Consider the following 22,700-nt stretch of genomic DNA (forward strand, 5'->3'; position numbering starts at 1 on the left):
AGTGAACATAAAAAAAAACTCTTAAAAAATATTCATACTATTAACAAGAAAAATAAATAAAAAATTGATAAAAATTAAAACTTAACAAAGAGTATTAATAATAATATTAAAAAAAATATTTGTTTGTAAAGCATAACCATAAAAAAAAGGGAAAAGCTCTACATCTATGTAATTTTTTCATCCAAGCTATTTGTTCCGTATGTCGGGTACCGGACGGTTCGGAAAGAATCCTTGGGTTGATAGGTGGGGTATGGCCTGGTTCCGAGTCGCAAGGGGTGAATCAGGAGTAGCCGACATCCCGAGCTTTTCGTGTGGAGGGGTGCCACCTGCAAAGACACTCCGGCGCTCTAGTCAGTTGAGTGTGCAGGCGAAAAAGAGATAATGTGATGTGTGTCGTACCTTGGGGGAGAGGTAGGACCCTCCCCATATATACTGTGTCAGAGGTGGGTCCCGCAAGAGCAGACCCACCTTCCTCGAAGCTTCCTCATACAGCTGTAGTGATGAGCTGCCAAGGACGCGTGTCCGGGTCGGTGGTTGAGCGGCTCGCACCCGACCGTTCGGGTCGGGTGGTCTATGGGTCGGGTCGGCCCACAATCTGTTTGGGTCAGGCCGTAATAGTGCCCCCAACGCGCTAGCAATGATCGTGAGAGCCATTGGTGGCGTGTTATGCCCTTTCTCGTGCGTTGTCGCTAGGTCGGCCGTTCGTGGAGAGGACATGTGATGCGGGGCAGAAGTTAGGCCAATTAAGAGATTTTTAATAAGAGAATAGCGTTGCACGTATAGCTCTTAACCAGCTAAGATCCGTTAACTCAAGTGTCTCCTCTTAATCAACCCCAATGTCAAGTGGAATTTCTACTCCATTGACATGAATATAACGCTCATAAAAATATAAGAAGACATGATTAAATGAAATAAAATAGAGATTTAAAATTAATTAAAAATAAAAGTAACTCTATATATTAATAAATTCAAAATGCAATATAATTATCTGAATAGGATCAATGAACAACTGAAAAGAGTAAAGGAATGAGGAAACAAACTAAAATAGTGACTTCAACGGAGGTAATGACTCTTCAACATCCAAAATTCAAGCAAAAGCATAAACTATGAATGTAAGGCTAATCTAGATTCAGATCTAAAACTTAAAAGTAATCCTAATATCCATGTATGTGACTGTATCTCAATGTGTGTGGATTCGTGTTGAGTCTCTGTATGTTCCCTAGCTTTAATCTGTGTTTCTGGGCCGAAAACTGGGTTAAAACGCGGCCCGAAATCGTCTCCAGCGTATTCTGTAATTTTTGTAGATCGCGCAGGTCCCTCGTACGCGTCGTCCACGCGTTCGCGTCGTCCACGCGTTCGCGTCGTCCATGCGTTCGCGTCGTCCACGCGTTCGCGTCATTCCGCGATTTTTCTTGTCACGCGTTCGCGTCGTCCACGCGTTCGCGTCATTCGTGCAGACTCCAATCCACGCGTTTGCGTCAGGCACGCGTTCACGTCGCTGTGATTTCTTCATTTTGCGCACTCGCGGGAGCCATGCGCTCGTGTCAGTGTTCGCTGGTCATCTCCTTAGTTTCTTGTGTTCCTTCCATTTTTGCAAGCTTCCTCTCCATTCTCTAAGCCATTCCTGCCCTATGAAGCCTGAAACACTTAACACACGGATCACGGCATCGATTGGTATAAAGGAGAATTAAAATACATAATTAAAAGATCTCTAGGAAGCAAGTTTTTAACCATGGAACAATTTTGGGAAGGAATTGTAAATACATACTAATCATATGAATAAGTGGGTAAAGACTTGATAAAACCACTCAATTAAACACAATATAAATCATAAAATAATGGTTTATCAATATCCCCACACTTAAACATTAGCATGTCCTCATGCTTAGTTTAAGGAGATAAAGTAAATGAGTAGGAAAATGTAAAACTCATGCAATGCAATGCAATGCAACCTATATATATGAATACAACTATATGATTCTTGTCTACTTGGTTAAAAGAAAATAAGTTCTTCAAGATAAACATAAATCAAATCCCACGAATTCAATTTATACAGTGAGAACATATAGAAATGTAAGAAGATAGCTCATGAAAGTAGGGAATATAGAATTAAGCATTGAACCCTCACTGATGGTGTATGTGCACTCTAGTCTCCCAAGTGTATAGGATAATTACTCTACTCTTCTCTAATCATGCTTTCTAAATTTTGTTCTTCACCTAACCAATCAACAAGTATTTAATGTACCAATGCAAACATCATGAGGTCTTTTCAAGGTTGTAATGAGGCTAAGGTAAATGTGAGGATATATATATGGCTAAGTGAGCTATGAATTGAATCTTTGACTAGTCTAAACTCTTACCTAACATACATACTCTTATATGCTTTAAATTCAAGCCTAGCTACCCATAATTCCCACTTTCACATTCCATACTCATGTATTAACTTTTTCTCTTAACTTGTATCACATATGCATTGATTTTTCATTAACTTAACTTAGCATTGGGGTAATTTTGTCCCCTTATTTATTTAAATATTTATTGAATATTTTTGGATTTATTTATTTATTTATTTTTTATGCAGAGTGCGAATACAAATGTGAATGCAGACTATATGCAGAAATTATAAGAAGAGTCATTAACACCATAAAAATAAAATAAAGTAAAATAAATCTAAGACTGAAACGGAACGATCATACCATGGTGGGGTGTCTCGCACCTAGCACTTTGCTTTTATGTCCTTAAGTTGGACGCTCTTTAGGCTCATTCTGCTTCTGTTGGTGGGTCTTCCAAGAGGAAGACTTCTAGTTCTTTGTGATCCTTCATCTTCTTACCATGATAAAGGTTCAGGCGATGTCCATTGACCTTTAGAAATTTGGAGCTAGAAGGATGACGCAGGTGAAAAACTCCGTATGACTCTGCTTTTTTTACTCTGTATGGACCTTCCCATCTTGATCTCAGTTTGCCTGGCATAAGCCTCAGTCTGGAGTTATAAAGAAGAACTAACTCCCCTGGTTTGAATTCTCTCCTTTTTATATGCTTGTCATGGACAGCCTTCATCTTTTCTTTGTATCGCCTTGAGTTTTCATATGCTTCTAGGCGAAGATTCTCCAATTCTGCTAGTTGCAGCTTTCTTTCAGCACTAGCTTCTTCAAAATTCATGTTGCACTCCCTCACAGCCCAGAAAGCCTTGTGTTCTACCTCTACTGGAAGGTGGCAAGCCTTTCCGTATACTAGGCGGAAGGGGCTCATCCCAAAGGGTGTCTTGTACGCTGTTCTATATGCTCAGAGTGCATCTTGTAGCCTGGCACTCCAGTCCTTCCTATGAGGCTTTACTATCTTCTCTAGAATATGTTTAATCTCTCTGTTAGAGACTTTTACTTGCCCATTGGTCTGGGGATGGTAAGCTGTTGCTACTTTGTGAATTATCCCATGCTTCCTCAGTAATCCTGTTAGTCTCCTGTTACAAAAGTGGGTGCCTTGATCGCTCACGATTGCTCGTGGTGATCCAAAGCGGCAAATAATATGGTTTCTAACAAAGAAAATAACAGTGTTAGCGTCATCAGTATGGGTAGGAATTGCTTCCACCCATTTGGAAACATAATCTACAGCTAACAATATATAAAGGTAACCATTAGAATTTGGAAATGGACCCATGAAGTCAATACCCCAAACATAAAAAATTTCACAGAAAAGCATAATCTGTTGAGGCATTTCATCCCTCTTGGATATATTACCAAACCTTTGGCATGGGGAACAAGATTTACAAAATTCAGCAGCGTCTTTAAAAAGAGTAGGCCACCAGAATCCACAGTCTAGAATTTTTCTAGCTGTTCTTTGAGGGCAAAAATGTCCTCCATTCTCAGATGAGTGGCAGGCCTCTAAAATGGACTGAAATTCTGATTGAGGCACACACCGTCTAATTACCTGGTCAGCACCATACCTCTATAAATATGGATCATCCCATATATAATATTTGGACTCGCTTTTTAGCTTGTCTCTTTGATGCTTAGTGAAATTTGGAGGAAAAGTGTGGCTAACTAGATAATTATCTACAGGTGCATACCAAGGAACTACTTCAGATACTGCTTGTAAGCTATCAAATGGGAAATTATCATTTATAGGAGTGGAGTCATCCTTAATGTGCTCAAGGCGACTCAAGTGGTCTGTTACTAAATTCTGGTTACCACTCCTATCTTTAATTTCTAAATCAAATTCTTGCAGCAGCAGTATCTAACGTATTAGCCTTGGTTTGGACTCCTTTTTAGCTAACAAATATTTTAGAGCTGCATAGTCTGAGTACACTACTACCTTAGTACCAAGTAAATAGGCTCAGAATTTATCCAGAGCAAAAACAATAGCTAGAAGCTCTTTTCCAGTAGTAGTATAATTAGATTGAGCAGCATCTAAAGTTTTAGATGCATAAGTAATTACAAAAGGATCCTTACCTTTGCGCTGAGCCAGCGCCGCTCCTACTGCATGGTTGGAAGCATCACACATAATTTCAAATGGCTGGCTCCAGTCTGGTCCTCTCACAATTGAAGCTTGAGTCAGGGCGATCTTTAGCTTATCAAACGCTTGCATACAATCCTCACTGACCTCGAACTCAATATCTTTCTGCAGCAATCTGGATAAAGGCAATGCTACCTTACTGAAGTCCTTAATAAATCTCCTGTAAAAACCTGCGTGGCCAAGGAATGAACAGACTTCCCTCACGGAGGAGGGGTAAGGTAAACTAGAAATAACATCCACCTTTGCTGGATCTACAGAAATGCCAATATTAGACACAACATGTCCTAGTACAATTCCTTGTTTTACTATAAAGTGACATTTTTCAAAATTTAATACAAGGTTTGTATTAACACACCTGTCTAGTACTCTAGATAAACTATCCAAGCAAAGGCTAAATGAATCACCATATACGCTAAAATCATCCATAAAAATCTCCATACAGTTCTCAATGAGATCAGAGAAAAGACTCATCATACACCTTTGGAAAGTAGCTGGTGCATTGCATAAGCCAAAGGGCATTCTCTTATAAGCATAAGTCCCAAAAGGACATGTAAAAGTAGTCTTTTCCTGATCTTCAGGAGCTATATGAATTTGAAATTAGCCTGTGTAACCATCTAAAAAACAGTAATGGGATTTACCTGATAGGCGATCAAGCATCTGATCAATGAATGGCAAGGGGTAATGATCCTTGCGAGTGGCTTGGTTGAGACGCCTATAGTCAATGCAAACTCTCCATGAATTCTGCACTCTAGTTGTCAGGAGCTCTCCATGCTCATTTCTTACTGTTATGACTCCAGACTTCTTGGGCATCACTTGTACTAGACTGACCCATTCACTATCCGAGATGGGGTAAATGATATCTGCTTCAAGTAGCCTGGTCACTTCTTTCTTGACAACTTCTAAGATGGTGGGATTCAATATTCTTTGAGGTTGACGGACAGGCTTTTCTCCCTCTTCTAAGAATATTCTGTGCTCACAAACTTGAGGGCTGATGCCTACTATATCCACCAAGCTCCCTCCAATTGCTTTCTTATGTTTTCTCAGCACATTAAGAAGTTGTTCTTCTTGTTGGGAAGTGAGTTCCTTTGCAATGATAACTGGGAACTTCTGCTTGTCCTCAAGGTAAGCATACTTGACGTGTGGAGGAAGGGGCTTTAATTCTAATTTCTGCTCATAGCTAGGCTCTGAATCATCCGGGGCTGGTGATAATGGCAAAGTGTTCTCATTGTTTTCAGAAAGTGTCCCCACACTTGGACCTTGCTCCATGTACTTCTCTTCTAATTCTTCCTGGTGAACTTCATTTACAGTTTCATCAATAATGTCGCACTGGAAGATAGAATGATCTTCCAGAGGATGCTTCATAGCTTCATTCAAACTGAATTTCACTGCTCTGCCATCTATCTCAAAGGAGTAAGTTCCTGAGAATGCATCCAGCTTGAACTTCGAAGTCTTAAGGAATGGTCTTCCAAGCAGGATTGATGATGGTCTTCCTGAGTCATTAGGGGGCATTTCCAGGATATAGAAGTCAATGGGAAATGTGAGCCCCTTAATGCTCACTAATACATCTTCAGCAATTCCAACTACTGTGATAATGCTTTTATATGCTAACACAAAACGAGCTGCCAACCTTTTTAAGGGAGGGATCCTCAAAGTATCATATATAGACAAAGGTACTATACTAACACACGCTCCTAAATCACACATACAGTCAGAAAATATCACACCTCCAATGGTACAGTTAACCATACATGGACCTGGATCACTACATTTTTTAGGTATACCTCCCATTAAAACAGATATAGAACTACCTAAAGGAATAGTTTTTAATTCATTAATTTTATCTTTATGTATGCACAAATCCTTTAGAAACTTTGCGTATTTAGGTACCTGTTGAATAACATCAAAAAGGGGAACAATTACCTCAACCTTTTTGAATATTTCTACCATTTTGGGATCAAGTTCCATCTGCTTTCTGGGCTTCCTTGCAAGTTGTGAAAATGGGATAGGAAGGACGTTACTTGTAGCTTCTGCATCCTTTGGTGCTTCATTCTGAGGTTGAACCTCTTCTTCTTCTACCTTGTCTTGTACGTCCTCTTCCTCTTCAGCATCTTCCACTTCCACCAGATCTTCAGCTGGGACGTGTTCTGGTGGGCATGGCTCCTCATGGTTCCTCTCCTGCAATGTGGTTTCGGACCTCAAAGTGATGGCATTGATGCCACCTTTGGGATTAGGTAGGGGTTGAGAAGGAATTTCATTGGAGCTTGAAGGTCGATTAGTGGAATTAGGTGATGAATCTAACCGGGAGACGAGAGCTTGTAAAGTAGCAGTCAAACTATTTAAAGTAGAGTTCAGCTGCGTCTGCATGTCTTGTTGCCCTTGTGTAAGAGAGCGAAGCATCTCGTCATTTGATGAGGAATTAGAATAAGTGATCCGAGGAACCTGTTGTTGGTTGTGCTGGGATCCTTGGGACTGTCTTAGGTGAGGTGCTCTGTAAGGTTGGTTCTGATTCTACTGTCTGTTGTTGTTATTGTTATTCCACCTCTGGTTTCCATTGTTGTCTCTGTCTCCTCTGTTATAGTTATCCCTCCAGTCATGGTTAGAATTATCTCTCCAACCTTGGTTGGAGTTGTCCTGCCATTCATGGTTATAGTTGCCACCTTGTTGATTGTATCCTTGATTTGGGCGGTCATAGAAGTTGTGAGTGGCTGCCATAGTGTTGTCTTCCTGTTGAAGCTGTGGATATTCATCAGTATAATGACTATAATCAGCACAAATCCCACATACTCTTTGTGGAACCAACTGTTGGCTTTGTTGTGGTGGGAGAGGCTGAGCTTGTTGTGCTTGTTGTTGATTTAACTGCATCTGTTTCAGTAGGTTGGTCATTTCACATATACTCTGTGTGAGAGCGGTAGTCTCAATTCTAGAAGAAACTTCGGCAATAGCTTTGGGATGGTTGTTCCTATGCTTGTGATTCCGAGCAGATTCATCCAGGTCGGCGATCAGTTGCCATGCTTCATCTGTAGTCTTGTACTTTTTCAGGGAACCATTACTCGCACCATCCAGTGTAGTCTTATCCTGAGGCTTCATGCCTTGTGTGAAGTAGCTGATCAACACTAGCTTGTCAATCATGTGGTGGGGGCATGCGTCCAGGAGATTGTTGAAGCGTTCCTAATATTCGTAGAGAGTCTCAGATTCACCTTGAATAATCATTGAAATCTCTTTCCTCAATCTATCAGTAACTTCAGCTGGAAAGTATTTTTCCAAGAATTCTCTTCTAATCAGGTTGAGTGTAGTACCATTCCCTCGCCTTTCCTTCAAGAGAAAACGGGAAGGCGGTTAACAGAATAGAGGTTTCATCTGCACCATGACGCCTAACAGTAGAACAGGCTGTCTGAAAATCCCTAAGGTGCTTGATAGGCTCTTGAGCAGGTAAGCCATGAAATTTGGGCATCAAGTTGATTAGTGCAGTCTTCAGTTCAAAATTTGCAGCCAGATTTGGATGACGCACTTGATACGGTTGCAGGGTGAAATATGGGGCTCCTGCCTCCTGGAGAGGAATCCTCCTAGGTGCTGCCATGTTACCTGCACGTGAATCAACTGAATCAGTAGTAAAGGAGCTTGTCTCGCTCTCAGATGGCGGTTCAGATTTGCCCTCAGATGAGACTGGTGAATTGATAACAATCACTTCACCACCCTCAGAGGCTAACCGACGTCGAGCTCGCCTAATACGTGAAAGTGTTCTCTCAATTTCAGGATCGAAAGCAACTAAGCTCGGATCAGTCAATGAACGTGTCATTCAATGAGAAAGACATGTAGCTCATGGTAATAGAAATAAAAATAAAATATGCAAATAAAAATAAAAATATATACACTAATTAATAATCTAGCACACTATTGCAACTCCCCGGCAACGGCGCCAAAAATTGATGCGGGGCAGAAGTTAGGCCAATTAAGAGATTTTTAATAAGAGAATAGCGTTGCACGTATAGCTCTTAACCAGCTAAGATCCGCCTTACCAATTTAAAAAGGGTGTCACAAATTTTAGAAATAAAAATACTGAGAGTATGAGTCCCAGGTCGTCTCCCAACGAGTTGCAGGAAAGCGTGCTAATTTATTAATCAGAAATTTTCCAGAAAGTTTGAGTTGGATAATGAATAATTAAAATAATTATAAATTAAAGCAATTAACTAAGAATTATTATTAATATTAAAAGGTCTTGACTAGGAGAATAATTAATTGGAAGTCCTATCCTTGTTGGAATCTTCTCAAATATAGTGTAAAGAGGTTGTTGTTTTCACTTAGTTAACTCTTACTAAATAAAGGAAAGTCAAGTGATTGAGCTAACTCTTACCCGCAAATCCTAGTCCTCTTCCTTGGGAAGGTCTAGCGTTAGTAGGTACAACATTAGCCAATAACGTCCAATTTAACTAAGCACTTGAGCATTCCAACTCAAGTGTCTCCTCTTAATCAACCCCATGTCAAGTGGAATTTCTACTCCATTGACATGAATATAACGCTCATAAAAATATAAGATGACATAATTAAATGAAATAAAATAATACAGAGAATTAAAATTAATTAAAAGTAAAAGTAACTCTATATATTGATAAATTCAAAATGCAACATAATTATCTGAACAGGGCCAATGAGAAACTAATTAAGAGTAAGGGAATAAGAAAACAAACTAAAGTAGTGTCTTCAACGGAGGTAATGACTCTTCAATCTCCAAAATCCAAAGCAAAAGCATAAACTATGAATGTAAGGCTAATCTAGATTCAGATCTAAAACTTAAAAGTAATCCTAATATCAATGTATGTGACTGTATCTCAATGTGTGTGGATGCGTGTTGAGTCTCTGCATGTTCCCTAACTTTAATCTGTGTTTCTGGGAAAAAAACTGGGTTAAAATGCGGCCCAAAATTGTCTTCAGCGTATTCTGTAATTTCTGTAGATCGCCCAGGTCACGCGTACGCGTCGTCCACGCGTTCGCGTCATTCAGTGATTTTCCTTGTCACGCGTTCGTGTCGTCCACGCGTTTGCGTCATTCGTGCAGACTCCAATCCACGCATTTGCGTCAAGCACGCGTTCGCGTCGCTGTGATTTCTTCATTTCGCGCGCTCGCATGAGCCATGCGCTCGTGTCAGTGTTCGCTGGTCATCTCCTTAGTTTCTTGTGTTTCTTCCATTTTTGCAAGCTTCCTCTCCATTCTCTAAGCCATTCCTGCCCTATGAAGCCTGAAACACTTAACACATGGATCACGGTATCGATTGGTATAATGGAGAATTAAAATACATAATTAAAAGATCTCTAGGAAGCAAGTTTTCAACCATGGAACAATTTTGGGAAGGAATTGTAAATACATGCTAATCATATGAATAAGTGAGTAAAGACTTGATAAAACCACTCAATTAAACAGAATATAAATCATAAAATAATGGTTTATCAACTTGCCTCTTGCGCGTGTGTCTGTTCGTTGCTGGGGATAACTGTTCGTCGCCTCGTTCTTTGCGCTGAGCATTAAATGCTCATAATGGGTTATTTTGAAACCCTGCATGCAAAGACTATTTTGCCTTTACTTTTTGCGCCTTTTGAGTTAGTTTCTTAATCCCATATCAGTTTTCCATTTTGCTCCCACTTCACTCCCTTGTTCTTCTCATCTCTATCTTCTTCTCTCCAAATTTCCTACTGCCATTCCTGCGTCTGTGTGCGTTCATGTGAAGAATACTTTTTCATTCCTTTTCGAATCACCACAATCAATCCTGGTAAGCATTTATCCCTCGCTTTCTGTTTTATCTTCATTTTATTTTCATTGCCCCTGTTCTTGCGTGCATGCTGCTCTTCTGGTTGGATTTGTGCGTTGAATGATGGTGTTAAATAGGCGTATTAGGGGGGTTACCATTCTAGGGCATTAGTTTTAGGCTTTGTTTTGGATTTGCTTCAGCCATACTTAATTTCAGTTACTGAATAGGCTAAACGTAGCTTCTGAGCTTTTCCCGAGTTCTCGACCTCATAGACTAACTGAGTGGTGCCCCCACTGTAGGTATGGCTCGTATCGTCTCACGAGCTTCCACCTCGGGCGTGGGTTACGACCGGTACGCTTGGGTGACCTCTGACATGAAGGATTCTCCAAACCAGATGGGTGAGGAGGAACTTACCGAGTTCCATCAAGCCGAGTACTTGTGCGGCGGAACTGACGAGGAGGCTAACTACGACGTTTTCGTTCCCGCTCCCAACGAGCAGTTGTACGAGATCAACCTTCACTCCCCCCGAATTGCCAACTGGATCTGGTTCTATAAGGCAATGTTTACCCAGGTAGGCGTTCGCATTCCTTTTTCTTCTTTTCAAATGGTGTTGTTAAACCGGATCTCCGTGGCGCCGTCGCAGTTGCATCCGAATAGTTAGGCTTCCATCCGCTGCTTCGAGATGGTGTGCGAGTACTTGGAGCTGCCGGTGTCCGTCGATGTTTTCCTTTATCTTTTCAACCTCACTAATCCATCAAAAGAAGGGAAAGCGAAGAAGGGGTTCATGTCCTTCTGATCTGCCCAAGGTCGGAGGATTTTTGGCTTGTTCGAGGACTCTTACCACGGGTTCAAGGACAAGTACTTTAAAGTGCGCCCAGTCAAAGGTCGCCACCCCTTCTGGTTGTCGTTAGAAGGGCAACGTCTCATCCCGACGTATTGGAGTTTCGGAGTGGGGTCCAATACCTTTATCAAGGTGACCTACAAGGGGATGTCCGCTGTGGATAGAAAGATTGCCGACGTGTTGTTAGCCGTCTTTGGGAGGAACCACGTAAATTCTCACCTCCTTATGGGCGAACGGGAGGTCGCCCGGAACTATATTTGTGAGTAGCTTGGACTTGCATTTCTCGCGTTATTGTTGCTTTGATTTGTCATGCTGTTATGCCGATTTCCGGACTAACCTGTTTTACTTTTTTGTTGTAGTGGGAATGTCTGCCGAGGTGACAGGTCTTGAAAGTTTGTACAATACTTTTCTGGCTGGTGACAGTGATGAGGAGAAGACCGACGGGAAGCCGGAGACCCCTCCCGAGAATAAGAAGAACCAGGCGGTGCCTCCACCCCATGACACTGAGATGTCGGAAAAAGATGCTGATGGGGCGCATGTCTCTCCTATCCGTGAGGAGGTGGCCGGTACTAGGGATTCGACTTCCAATCCACATGTCAAGGATGATGACTTGAAGGTTATCCACAACCCCAAGAGGCAGAAGTCATCCTCCAGTCCTAAAGGAGCCCTCACCGTGATGGAGAGGAACTTCGATGCCGGGAACTTCATAGACTCCCAGTTGCTTCCCGGCACGGAGGAGTATTTCCACGGTTCCGACCTTCCGGGACAGGCGAGGTGGATGCACCGTACTCTCCTCCGCGGCGCCGCCATAGCTCGGAAGGCCGAGTTTGAGTTATCAGGGATGCAGTCAGTGCAGAGGAAGCTCGAGGCTTCCGTTCAGGCCAATAATAAGTTTAAGGTTGAAGTGGAAACACTTCGGGAGCAGCTGTCCAAGACTGAGGAGAAACTTAAGGCTACCGAGAAGAAGGCCACGTCTGTCGAGGAAAAATTGAAGACCTCTGATGCCATTGTCTCCCGGTTGACCGAACGGGAGATGGCTTTGGAGAGCCAGCTCAATGCGGCACAAGGTCGGGTGGCTGCTTTGGAAAAAGAACGTGATGCGGCCGCGTCGTCTGCTAAGACTGCTCAGGCCGAGGTGGAGGAGTTTAAGAAGAAGTACAGAGAGACCGTAAAGCAGAGAAAAAGCACCATAATAATGACTGAAGAGGCTCTTAAGGCCCAGGTGAGGGTCGTGGCCCTTGACTTCGACACATCGGCAATTGGGGTCTTTAAGACAATCAAGGAATGCAAGATTGTCGATATCCCCAAGAAATGATCTCTTGTACCTTTGTATGGAGTTTATGATTTTATTGTAGAACATGTGGAACTAACTTTTTGATATACTTTAGTAGCCGCTTGGTTGTCTTGTGATTATCATCTTTCTCTGCTTAACTGGTAGTACGTTTTTGTTCTGTTTTGTTACTGTTTTGTTGGTATTGGCTTGTCGTTCGTGTTTGTTTACCGTTGTGTTGGTAGTTTGGCAAAGCCAAGTTGTGGCTTTACTATTATTGTAGCCGTTTGTTATGGCGTTAACTTAGTTGGCTCTCGAGGTGATCAGTCCCGAGGCACCGTATTGTTGTCCCATTTAAATGGAGAAAAGTAAATGGGAAAGTAATTTTGACAAGTAAACATTAATGATAGTTAAACAAGTCTATTTCCATGATAAACACTTAACAAAAGTAAATCACTAAGCTCGTCAGATTGCCTAATCGGCATGTTTGAGCTAAGGATAAAATCTTCTCAAGTTACCTGCATTCCAGGTTCTCGGAACTTCTTTGCCATCGAGCTTCTCCAATTTGTAGGCGCCCTTGCCAATTACCTCTTTGACCCTGTAGGGGTCTTCCCAGTTTGTCGCTAGTTTACCTCCCCTTGAGTAAGGAGCCCGATGTCGTTGCGCCGCAGGACGAGGTCATTTTGCTCAAATTCTCTCCTGAGCACTTTGGTGTTGTAGCGCAGGGCCGTTCTTTGCTTTAGTGCTACTTCCGACAAATGGTCCACCTCCCTAGCCTCATCTACTAGGTCCTTTTCTACAGCTTCCTCTACCCCCTTCAGAAGTAATCGTGGGCTCGGCTCACTGATCTCTACGGGTATCATTGCATCTACCCCGTACATCAGGCGGAAGAGGGTTTCTCCTGTGGACGACTGCTTGGTTGTTCGGTAAGACCAGAGAACTGAGGCGAGTTCGTCGACCCATGCACCTTTTTTATTATCTAGCCGCTTCTTGAGGCCCAGCAAGACGACCTTGTTTGCGGCCTCAACTTGGCCATTCATCTGGGGATGCTCTACAGAGGAGAACTTCTGCTTTATGCCCAGATCGGTGAGGAACTCCACGAACTTCTTATCAGTGAACTGCGTCCCGTTATCATTGATAACGACTTCTGGTATGCTGAATCGAGTTATCACCTGCCTCCACATAAACTTTCGACAATTAGATGAGGATATACTGGCCAGTGGTTCAGCTTCTATCCATTTGGTGTAGTAGTCGATGGTGACTATGAGATATTTGACTTGCCCCGGACCAACTGGGAAAGGTCCCAAGAGGTCGACTCCCCACTGTGCGAAAGGTCGGGAGGACATCAATAGGTTTAGTTCAGTTGTCGGCGCTTTGTGGAAGTTGGCGTTCTCTTGGCACTTGACGCATTTCCTCACGAATTCTTTGGAGTCCATCATCATCGATGGCCAGTAATATCCAGCTCGGATGAGCTTTCATGCTAGGGCTTTGCCCCCGATGTGGTGACCATAGCACCCCTCGTGGACCTCTCTGAGCACGTAGTCCGTTTTGTCGGGATGCAGGCACTTCAATAAGGGCTGGCTGAGTCCCTTTTTAAACAGTTGACCTTGTATGATTGCATATTTGGCCGCCTCCCTTCTCAACGCTTTAGCTGCCTTCTCGTCGTCAGGGAGTTTGCCGTTTTCTAGGAAGTCAGTGATGGGGTCCATCTAGGAGAGGCTATCTTTGTCAGGTGAAGGGCAACTGCTGGTTCTTTTATCATGCCCTGAATGAGAGACCGGTTGCCGACTTCCGGTTTCGTGCTTGCTAGCTTGGATAGGAGGTATGCCCGTGTGTTCCTTTCCCTCGGAACGTGCTGGATCGTGACCTCCTCGAATTGTTTGCTCAACTCTTTGACCTTCTCCAGGTACTTCTGCAACAGCGAGTCTCGGGCTTGGTAGCTTCCATTCACTTGCGAGGTAACGACTTGTGAGTCACTGCACACTTCCAGCCTCGTAGCCCCGACTTCCCGAGCTAGGATTAAGCCGCCCAAGAGGGCCTCGTACTCCACTTGGTTGTTCGATATGGAGAACTCAAACTTGATGGATTGTTCGTATATGACCCCTGCAGGGCTTTCCAAGATGATCCCAGCACCTCCAGACGTTTGGTTGGAGGCCCCGTCCACATGGAGCCTCCACCGTATGCCTGTTTCTTTGGTTGGGTCCCCCGTTACTTCTACCAAGAAGTCTGCCATCGCTTGCGCCTTAATTGCATGTCGGGGCTCATATCGCAAATCATACTGAGATAGTTCGATGGCCCAAGTCATCTCCTTTCCGCTAAGTCGGGTTTTTGGAGCACCTGGCGGATTTCCTGGTCCGTTCTCACGACCACTTGGTGACCTTGGAAGTATTGCCGTAGTCTGCGGGAAGAGGTTAGGAGTGCCAGTACTAGCTTCTCTAATTTGTTGTATCTCAGTTCTGCTCCTTGCATCGCTCTACTCACAAAGTAAATTGGTTGTTGAACCTTCCTTTCTTCCCGTACCAAAACCGCTGCCAGCGCTTCCTCCGTTATGGCCAGGTACAGGTAGAGCGGTTGGTGACCTTGGAAGTATTGTCATAGTCTACGGGAAGAGGTCAGGAGTGCTAGTGCCAGTTTCTCTAACTTGCTGTATCTCAGTTCTGCTCCTTGCAGCGCTTTACTCACAAAGTAAATTGGATGTTGAACTTTCCCTTCTTTCCGCACCAAAACCACTGCCAGCGCTTCTTCCGTTATGGCTAGGTACAGGTAGAGTGGTTCTCCGACCTCGGGCTTACCGAGTACAGGTGGTGTCGCAAGGATCTCATTGAAATGATTGAATGCTTCTTCGCACGCCGGGGTCCATTCAAACACTATCCCCTTTCTCATCAAGTTGAAGAAAGGCAGGGCCTTCGCTGCCGATGCCCCGAGGAAGCGGGATAGTGCGGTGAGCCTTCCTGCCAGCCTCTGAACGTCTTTGACATGGCCCGGGCTCTTCATTTGGAGTACCGCTTGACACTTTTCAGGGTTGGCCTTCACCCCTCTTTGGGTTATTATAAATCCTAGGAACTTTCCAGCCTCCATGGCAAAGGCACACTTGAGTGGGTTGAGCCTCATACCGTGTTGTCAGAGGGAAGCGAATACATTTCCTAGGTCGCTTAGGAGGTCCTCAGGCCGGGTGGTCTTCGCAAGTATATCATCCACGTACACTTCCACCGTCTTACCTATGAAGTCGCTGAATATCTTGTTCATTAACCTTTGGTATGTGGCCCCATCGTTCTTCAGGCCAAACGGCATTACCTTGTAGCAATATATTCCTCCCGGCGTTATAAATGTTGTTTTCTCTTCGTCTGGCCGGTGCATCAGTATCTGATTGTAGCCGGAATAAGCATCCATAAAGCTCAGATACCGATATCCCGCCGTCGCGTCGACGAGCGCATCAATGTTGGGTAAGGGGTAGCAGTCCTTGGGGTATGCTTTGTTGAGATCGGAGTAGTCCACACACATCCTCCATTTTCCATTGTGCTTTCTTACTAGAACTACATTCGACAACCAGGTCGAGTAATCAAGTTCTCAAATAAACCCCGCTTCGAGGAGGCCGGCCGTTTGCTTGGCCACCTCCTCCGCTCTTTCTCGTGACATCTTCCTTCTCCTTTGAGCCACCGGTCTGGCTTCCGGCTTGACGACCAAATGATGTGACATGAGTTGGGGGTCTATCCCTAGCATGTCGGCTGGTGTCCAAGCAAACAAATCGCCATTGGCCCTGATCATTTCCACTAGAGGTTCTTTCAATTCATGTGGGAGGTTTCTGTTCATGAAGGTGAACTTCTCCTCCGCGTCGCCGACCCTGAACTTTTCCAGGTTCCCCTCCGGTTCGGGTCTGGGCTTGTCGGTAACTCTAGCGTCCAGGTCGGCGAGGAACACTCCTGATGCTTCTTTAGATTTCTTTCTTAGGGAGAGACTGGCATTGTCGCAAGCGACTGCCATTTCCAAGTCTCCTTTTATGGATCCCACGGATCCGTCATCAGCGACGAACTTCATTACCAACATCTTTGTGCTGATCACTGCCCCGAGATCGTTAATGGTTTTCCTCCCTAGGATGACGTTTTAGGCCGTGGAGTCTCGCAAAACCACGAACTCGGCCATTACCGATCTTCGCCCCTGTCTTGGTCCTATGGATACCGGCAGGGAGATTATCCCGTCTGGCTTGATGAAGTAGTCGCCTAGTCTTACAACACCGTGCTGTGAGTCTTTAAGTCGGCATCCCGTAGACCCAAGGCATCGAACACGTTGCGGAACATAATATTCGAGTCCGCCCCAGTATCTACAAGGATCTGCTTGATGAGGCCGGTTCCCACTCTGGCCGTGATGACCATGGGAGGGTTTTCCGCGACCTCATCGAACCATTGGTCCTCCGGACTGAACGAAATGGATGGAAGCTTTTTGGAGCTTCGCACGGAAGACGAAGAAACTGCCAGAACTTTGGTGTCTTTCTTGTGTGCCGACTTCGACCTCGGAGCCGCATTCCTTGCTGTTACCACGTTTACTATGGTAAGGTCGTGGTCATTGTCCTCTGGCTCTTGACGTCGCTTTACTGAGCGGGTCTTGTCCTCTCCCTCGCGGTCATGATCTCGTCTCCTCGGCTCCCTGATGAGGTGGGAGAATTTGTCTAGTTTTCCGTCCCGGATTGCTTGTTCCAGCGCGTCTTTTAGGTCGAAGCAGTCCTGTGTTTTATGTCCATAGCCCTTATGATAATCACAATAGAGGCTCTTGTTCCCCCCGGTTCGGTCCTTTAGAGGTCGGGGCTTCGACAAGATTCCCTTCTCGGCTATCTGTTTATAAACTTCTATGATGGGGACAGTGAGGGGAGTGTAATTGGTGAACTTTTCGACTCGAGGAAATGGCCTGGGTGTCTTGCTCGGACCGCCGTCTCTGGCATGTTCCTTCTGCCTTTGTCTGCTACCGTGCTGTCGGGGTTGATTGTAGGAGGGCTGCCGCTTGTTGGCAGCCACGACTTGACTGACTTCTTCATCATTAATGTATTCCCTAGCTACAGTTTGGATCTCATGCATTGTCCACACTGGCTTCGTGGTGAGGTGCTTTCTGAAGTCCTCGTTCTGGAGTCCGTTCGTCAAACACAGACTAGCTACCGAGTCAGTTAGCCCGTCGATCTCTAAGCACTCATCGTTAAACCAGTCTAGATATTTTCTGGTCGACTCGCTAGACCTCTGAGTCACCCTGAGCAAATTGATCGGGTGTTTTGCCTTTGCGATTCTGGTTGTAAATTGGGCCAGGAAAGCGCGGCTGATGTCCAAAAACCTGGCCACCGAGCCCTGCGGGAGGCTGTTGAACCACCGTATCGCAGGTCCCGCCAAGATGACCGGGAAAGCGCGGCACCTCACCTCGTCTCCAACTCCTTCTAGGTTCATCCTGGCCTCGAAGGCCGTGAGGTGTTCCTGCGGGTCTTGGGTTCCGTCGTACCTCATGTCCGTCGGCTTATCAAAGTGCTTTGGTAGCCGGACTTTGAGGATGGAACGATGAAAGGGGGTTGCACCCATTATTACGGGCCGACGTGTTCTCCTTGGCCTTTCTCTTCCGTCTTCCCGGTCTCGCTCTGTAGCGCTCCTTTTAGGTCGGGTGTATATCACGGGGTCCCGACGTCTTCTTGGGCGCTCCTCTTCCTCCCAGGCGCTCTCGGATTCAGATCGTGGGCTACGTGTACGTCGGAAATGACTTCTCTGGGGATTTCTTCCCCGTGTCACCGTGGGAATCGATTGGTTCAGGCGTTCGTTGACGGCGTTCTTGATCTGCCAGCTGGCGCTTTAGGTTTTGCATCCTATGGTGCAATTCCTGTATCATCCTGGCGCTGTTGTTGCCTGTGCCCCCGAAGGGGTGTCTCTCTTGGGATCGTGTAGCCGGCTCGGTACGTCGTGGGGGGACCTCGTCTGCTCCCGGGGAGAAGCGACAGAGGCTGCCCCCCAGGGTCCACTCTGCGGCCATGATCCCCTGGACCTTATACGATGTCTATTTAGCCAAGTCCCCACAGACGGCGCCAATGTTCGGTATGTCGGGTACCGGACGGTTCGGAAAGAATCCTCGGGTTGATAGGTGGGGTGTGGCCTAGTTCCGAGTCGCAAGTGGTGAATTAGGAGTAGCCGACGTCCCGAGATTTTCGTGTGGAGGGGGTGCCACCTGCAAAGACACTCCGACGCTCTAGTCAGTTGAGTGTGCGGGCGAAAAAGGGATAATGTGATGTGTGTTGTACCTTGGGGGAGGGGGTAGGACCCTCCCCATATATACTGTATCAGAGGTGGGTCCCACAAGAGCAGACCCACCTTCCTCGAAGCTTCCTCATACAGTTGTAGTGATGAGCTGCCAAGGACACGTGTCCGGGTCGGTGGTTGAGTGGCTCGCACCCGATCGTTCGGGTCGGGTTGGTCTAAGGGTCGGGTCGGCCCGCAATCTGTTTGGGCTAGGCCGTAACACTATCCAAGTAACTTCAATCAGACGCGCCTCCCCAACCCATTTACGCGTTTGTTATACACGGGCCTCATATAACGTAAACCTTGTTCTCTTCTCGCATTTTCGTTCTTCTTCTTCTTCTTCTTCTTCTTCTTCTTCTTCTTCTTCTTCAACCTAATAAAATTTGTCGTTCTCCTCTGTTTGCATTTTTCTTCTCTGCTCGCATTCTTCATTATTGATTTGCATTAAATTCAATGTAATAAGCTCCGTCGTTCTTCTTTTTCTTCATTTTCTTCGATCTACACTTCTGAATGGAAACAATGAATGATTCAACTTCAGATCAGTTGAATGAGGTTATTACATTGAGACAGTTAGGAAATGATTACTGCATGCTATCACAATAATCTTAAAACCTGAACAAAGTAAAAGGAGGCCACCGAACCGAACAACATTTATTTGGTGAATCAAAATCACAAAGGCCACCGAATCGAACAATGTTCATGTGGTGAATAAATGGTGATCAACTTTCAATAAATAAGAATAGTATTTCTCCTCTTCTTCCTCCTCCTCCTTCTTCTTTCAAATTCGCGCACGTAGGTTCTTCTTCTGCTTCTTTTTCTTTACGCACTCTTCTTCTTCTTTCGTTATAATCATCACCAACAATACCAACATTTTGCTCGGTTAAGTGGAGTTGCTCATTTTGATTCACTTGATTGTTAATGTATTCAGTTGAGTCTTTGTGCATGCTGAAATATTTTTCTTACTGATTGAATGTTTATCACGTTTTATTCAGTACATGATTGGTGTTCGATTTAGTGGTGTTGGCCATTTCGGTTCACCTGATTGTTATGTGTTCAATTGACTTCTTTTGCATGAAAAAATGCTATTCTTGATGATTGAATGTTTATGACATTTTATTCAGCACATGAATGTTGCTCGGTTCGCGCACGCTCTTCTTCTTCTTCTTCTTCTTTTGTTATAATCATCACCAACAACACCAACATTTTGCTTGGTTAAGTGGAGTTGCTCATTTTGATTCACTTGATTGTTAATATGTTCAGTTGAATCCTTGTGCATGCAGAAATGTTTTTCTTACTGATTGAATGCTTATCATGTTTTATTCAGCACATGATTGGTGTTCGGTTCAATGGTGTTGACCATTTTGGTTCACTTGATTGTTATGTATTCAGTTGACTTCTTTTGCATGGAAAAATGCTATTCTTGATGATTGAATGTTTATGACATTTTATTCAGCACATGAATGTTGCTCGGTTCAGTGGAGTTGTTCATTTTGATTTACTTGATTGTTAGTGTGTTCAATTGAGTCCATGTGCATGTAGAAATATTTTTCTTGATGATTAAATGTTTATGACATTTTATTCAGCACATGAATGATGATCAGTTCAGTGGAGCTGGCCATTTCAGTTCATTTCTGTTCTGCACAATTCAAAACTCTTCCTCCTCACCTTCTACTGCTTCTTCACCAGGGAGAGAAAGAAGAAAAGACAAAAAAAAATACAGCAGCAATAACAACAAAAGAATGAAGATAAGGAGAAAACACGTGAAGAAGAAGGAACGCGAAAAAGAAGGAGGAGAATGAGGAGGAGGAGGAAGGCGAATTTCTGTTGTTATTTTTGTTCATTTCTGGTTGTTCCTTGCCAAATCTTCTCGCGATTCTTCTCCAGTAGTGGTTTTTGCAGAGAATGTGACTGAAGTTTGAGTGATTTTGAGAGAGATTCGAAGAGAAGGAGCGGTTTCGTGTTGAGGAAGAAGTAACGTTTTTTCATAATAAACGCGAAGTAACGAAGCATTTTTGAGCGCGTGTTTTCACTCGTTGTTAATGCACGTGACTCTATTTGGGTTTGGGCCAACTTGGTTACATGGTTACATGGATGTGTAGCGTGCCCCAAAAAAAATTCAAGAACTCTGATGATTATTTTTGGTATCTTTTATTGTAAATGAGATTGAATGACAAAATTAGTAGAATATCAATTAATTTTTTAATTTATCAAGTGAACGCACAAGCTAAACGCAAAAGTTACAATTTGTTGCTTCTGGTGAACGAGAGTTCAAACCCAGAATCATGTTCGCGTTTAGAGGAAAAAAGTTAGCCAAACAAAAATTACAGAGTTCAAGAAGATTGAACGTGCTTCTTATGCTGCCAACATGTTTACCAAACATACCCTAAGTAATTGAATTACTAATTTAATTGGTAAGTCATAAGTTAAATCGATTGACCGGTTATAATTATTCATCAATTAATTTATATTAATTATACCCTTTAAGTATTTACAAAAAAAATAAAGACCATAATTATGCAAACAAAAAATATATCATAACTAATAAAATAAATTATTGTTTCTTTAAATTTCATTACAAGAAAAAGCACTCATTACCGTTAGATATTAACGTCAGATTTACTAGCAAATTTTACAACGATTGCAACACTAAATTCACCATCCACGATACTTACTGTTGGATTTAATTTTTGACCCTAAATCCGACGAAAACAAGTGGAGAAAAAAAAATTAGGGGGCACTCATTTTACTGTCAGATTTAGGGGTAAAAAAATCCGACGGTAAGATAATTAAATGAAACACGGTGATTTAGTCATGGACTAAATATTACCACAGAATTTTTCCACTAGTAAATCTTAAAGTAAAATTAACTCTAAATTCGAATTTGTGAACTGATGAGCGGATAATTTATACGCTTTTTGGCATTGTTTTTAGTATGTTTTTAGTAGGATCTAGTTACTTTTAGGGATGTTTTTATTAGTTTTTATGTTAAATTCACATTTCTAGACTTTACTATGAGTTTGTGTGTTTTTCTATGATTTCAGGTATTTTCTGACTGAAATTGAGGGACTTGAGCAAAAATCAGATTCAGAGGTTGAAGAAGGACTGCTGATGCTGTTGGATTCTGACCTCCCTGCACTCAAAGTGGATTTTCTGGAGCTACAGAACTCAAAATAGCGCGCTTCAAATTGCGTTGGAAAGTAGACATCCAGGGCTTTCCAGCAATATATAATAGTCTACACTTTGCCCGAGTTTAGACGACGCAAAAGGGCGTTGAACGCCAGTTCTACGCTGCAGTCTGGAGTTAAACGCCAGAAACACGTCACAAGCCAGAGTTGAACGCCAGAAATACGTTACAAACTGGCGTTCAACTCCAAGAATGACCTCTCCACGTGTAAACTTCAAGCTCAGCCCAAGCACACACCAAGTGGGCCCCGGAAGTGGATTTATGCATCAATTACTTACTTCTGTAAACCCTAGTAACTAGTTTAGTATAAATAGGACTTTTTACTATTGTATTTGACATCTTTGAATTAATCTTTGGATTATCTTTTGATCTATTGATCACGTTTGGGGGCTGGCCATTCGGCCATGCCTGGACCTTCATCACTTATGTATTTTCAACGGTAGATTTTCTACACTCCATAGATTAAGGTGTGGAGCTCTGCTGTTCCTCAAAGATTAATGCAAAGTACTACTGTTTTTCTATTCAATTCAACTTATTCCGCTTCTAAGATATTCATTTGCACTTCAACATGAATGTGATGATGATTAGCCATGCAGTGACAGCGCATCGGACCATTTTCACAGAGAGGATGAAAAGTAGCCATTGACAACGGTGATGTCCTTACATAAAGCCAGCCATAGAAAGGAGTAGGACTGATTGGATAAAGACAGCAGGAAAGCATAGGGTCAGAGGAATGAAAGCATCTCTATACACTTATCTGAAATTCTCACCAATGATATACATAAGTATTTCTATCTTTATTTTCTGTTTATTTATTATTAATTTGAAAACTCCATAACCATTTGATATCCGCCTGACTGAGATTTACAAGGTGACCATAGCTTGCTTCATACCAACAA

At 43.5% G+C, this 22,700-nt stretch overlaps 2 protein-coding genes across 2 annotated transcripts; both read right to left on the minus strand.

Annotated features, from left to right (window-relative positions):
* On the minus strand, positions 14,045 to 15,471 carry LOC107641025. The gene is made up of 2 exons (XM_016344533.1): positions 14,989 to 15,471; positions 14,045 to 14,833 (listed from the first exon to the last, which is right to left on the minus strand). The coding sequence occupies exons 1-2, from the start codon at positions 15,469 to 15,471 to the stop codon at positions 14,045 to 14,047; spliced, it is 1,272 nt and encodes a 423-aa protein (XP_016200019.1).
* LOC107641026 lies at positions 16,584 to 17,912 on the minus strand. The gene has a single exon (XM_016344534.1). It carries the CDS (start codon positions 17,910 to 17,912, stop codon positions 16,584 to 16,586), a length of 1,329 nt encoding a protein of 442 aa, XP_016200020.1.

Source organism: Arachis ipaensis, chromosome B05, assembly GCF_000816755.2.
Source record: "Arachis ipaensis cultivar K30076 chromosome B05, Araip1.1, whole genome shotgun sequence".
Taxonomy (NCBI): domain Eukaryota; kingdom Viridiplantae; phylum Streptophyta; class Magnoliopsida; order Fabales; family Fabaceae; genus Arachis; species Arachis ipaensis.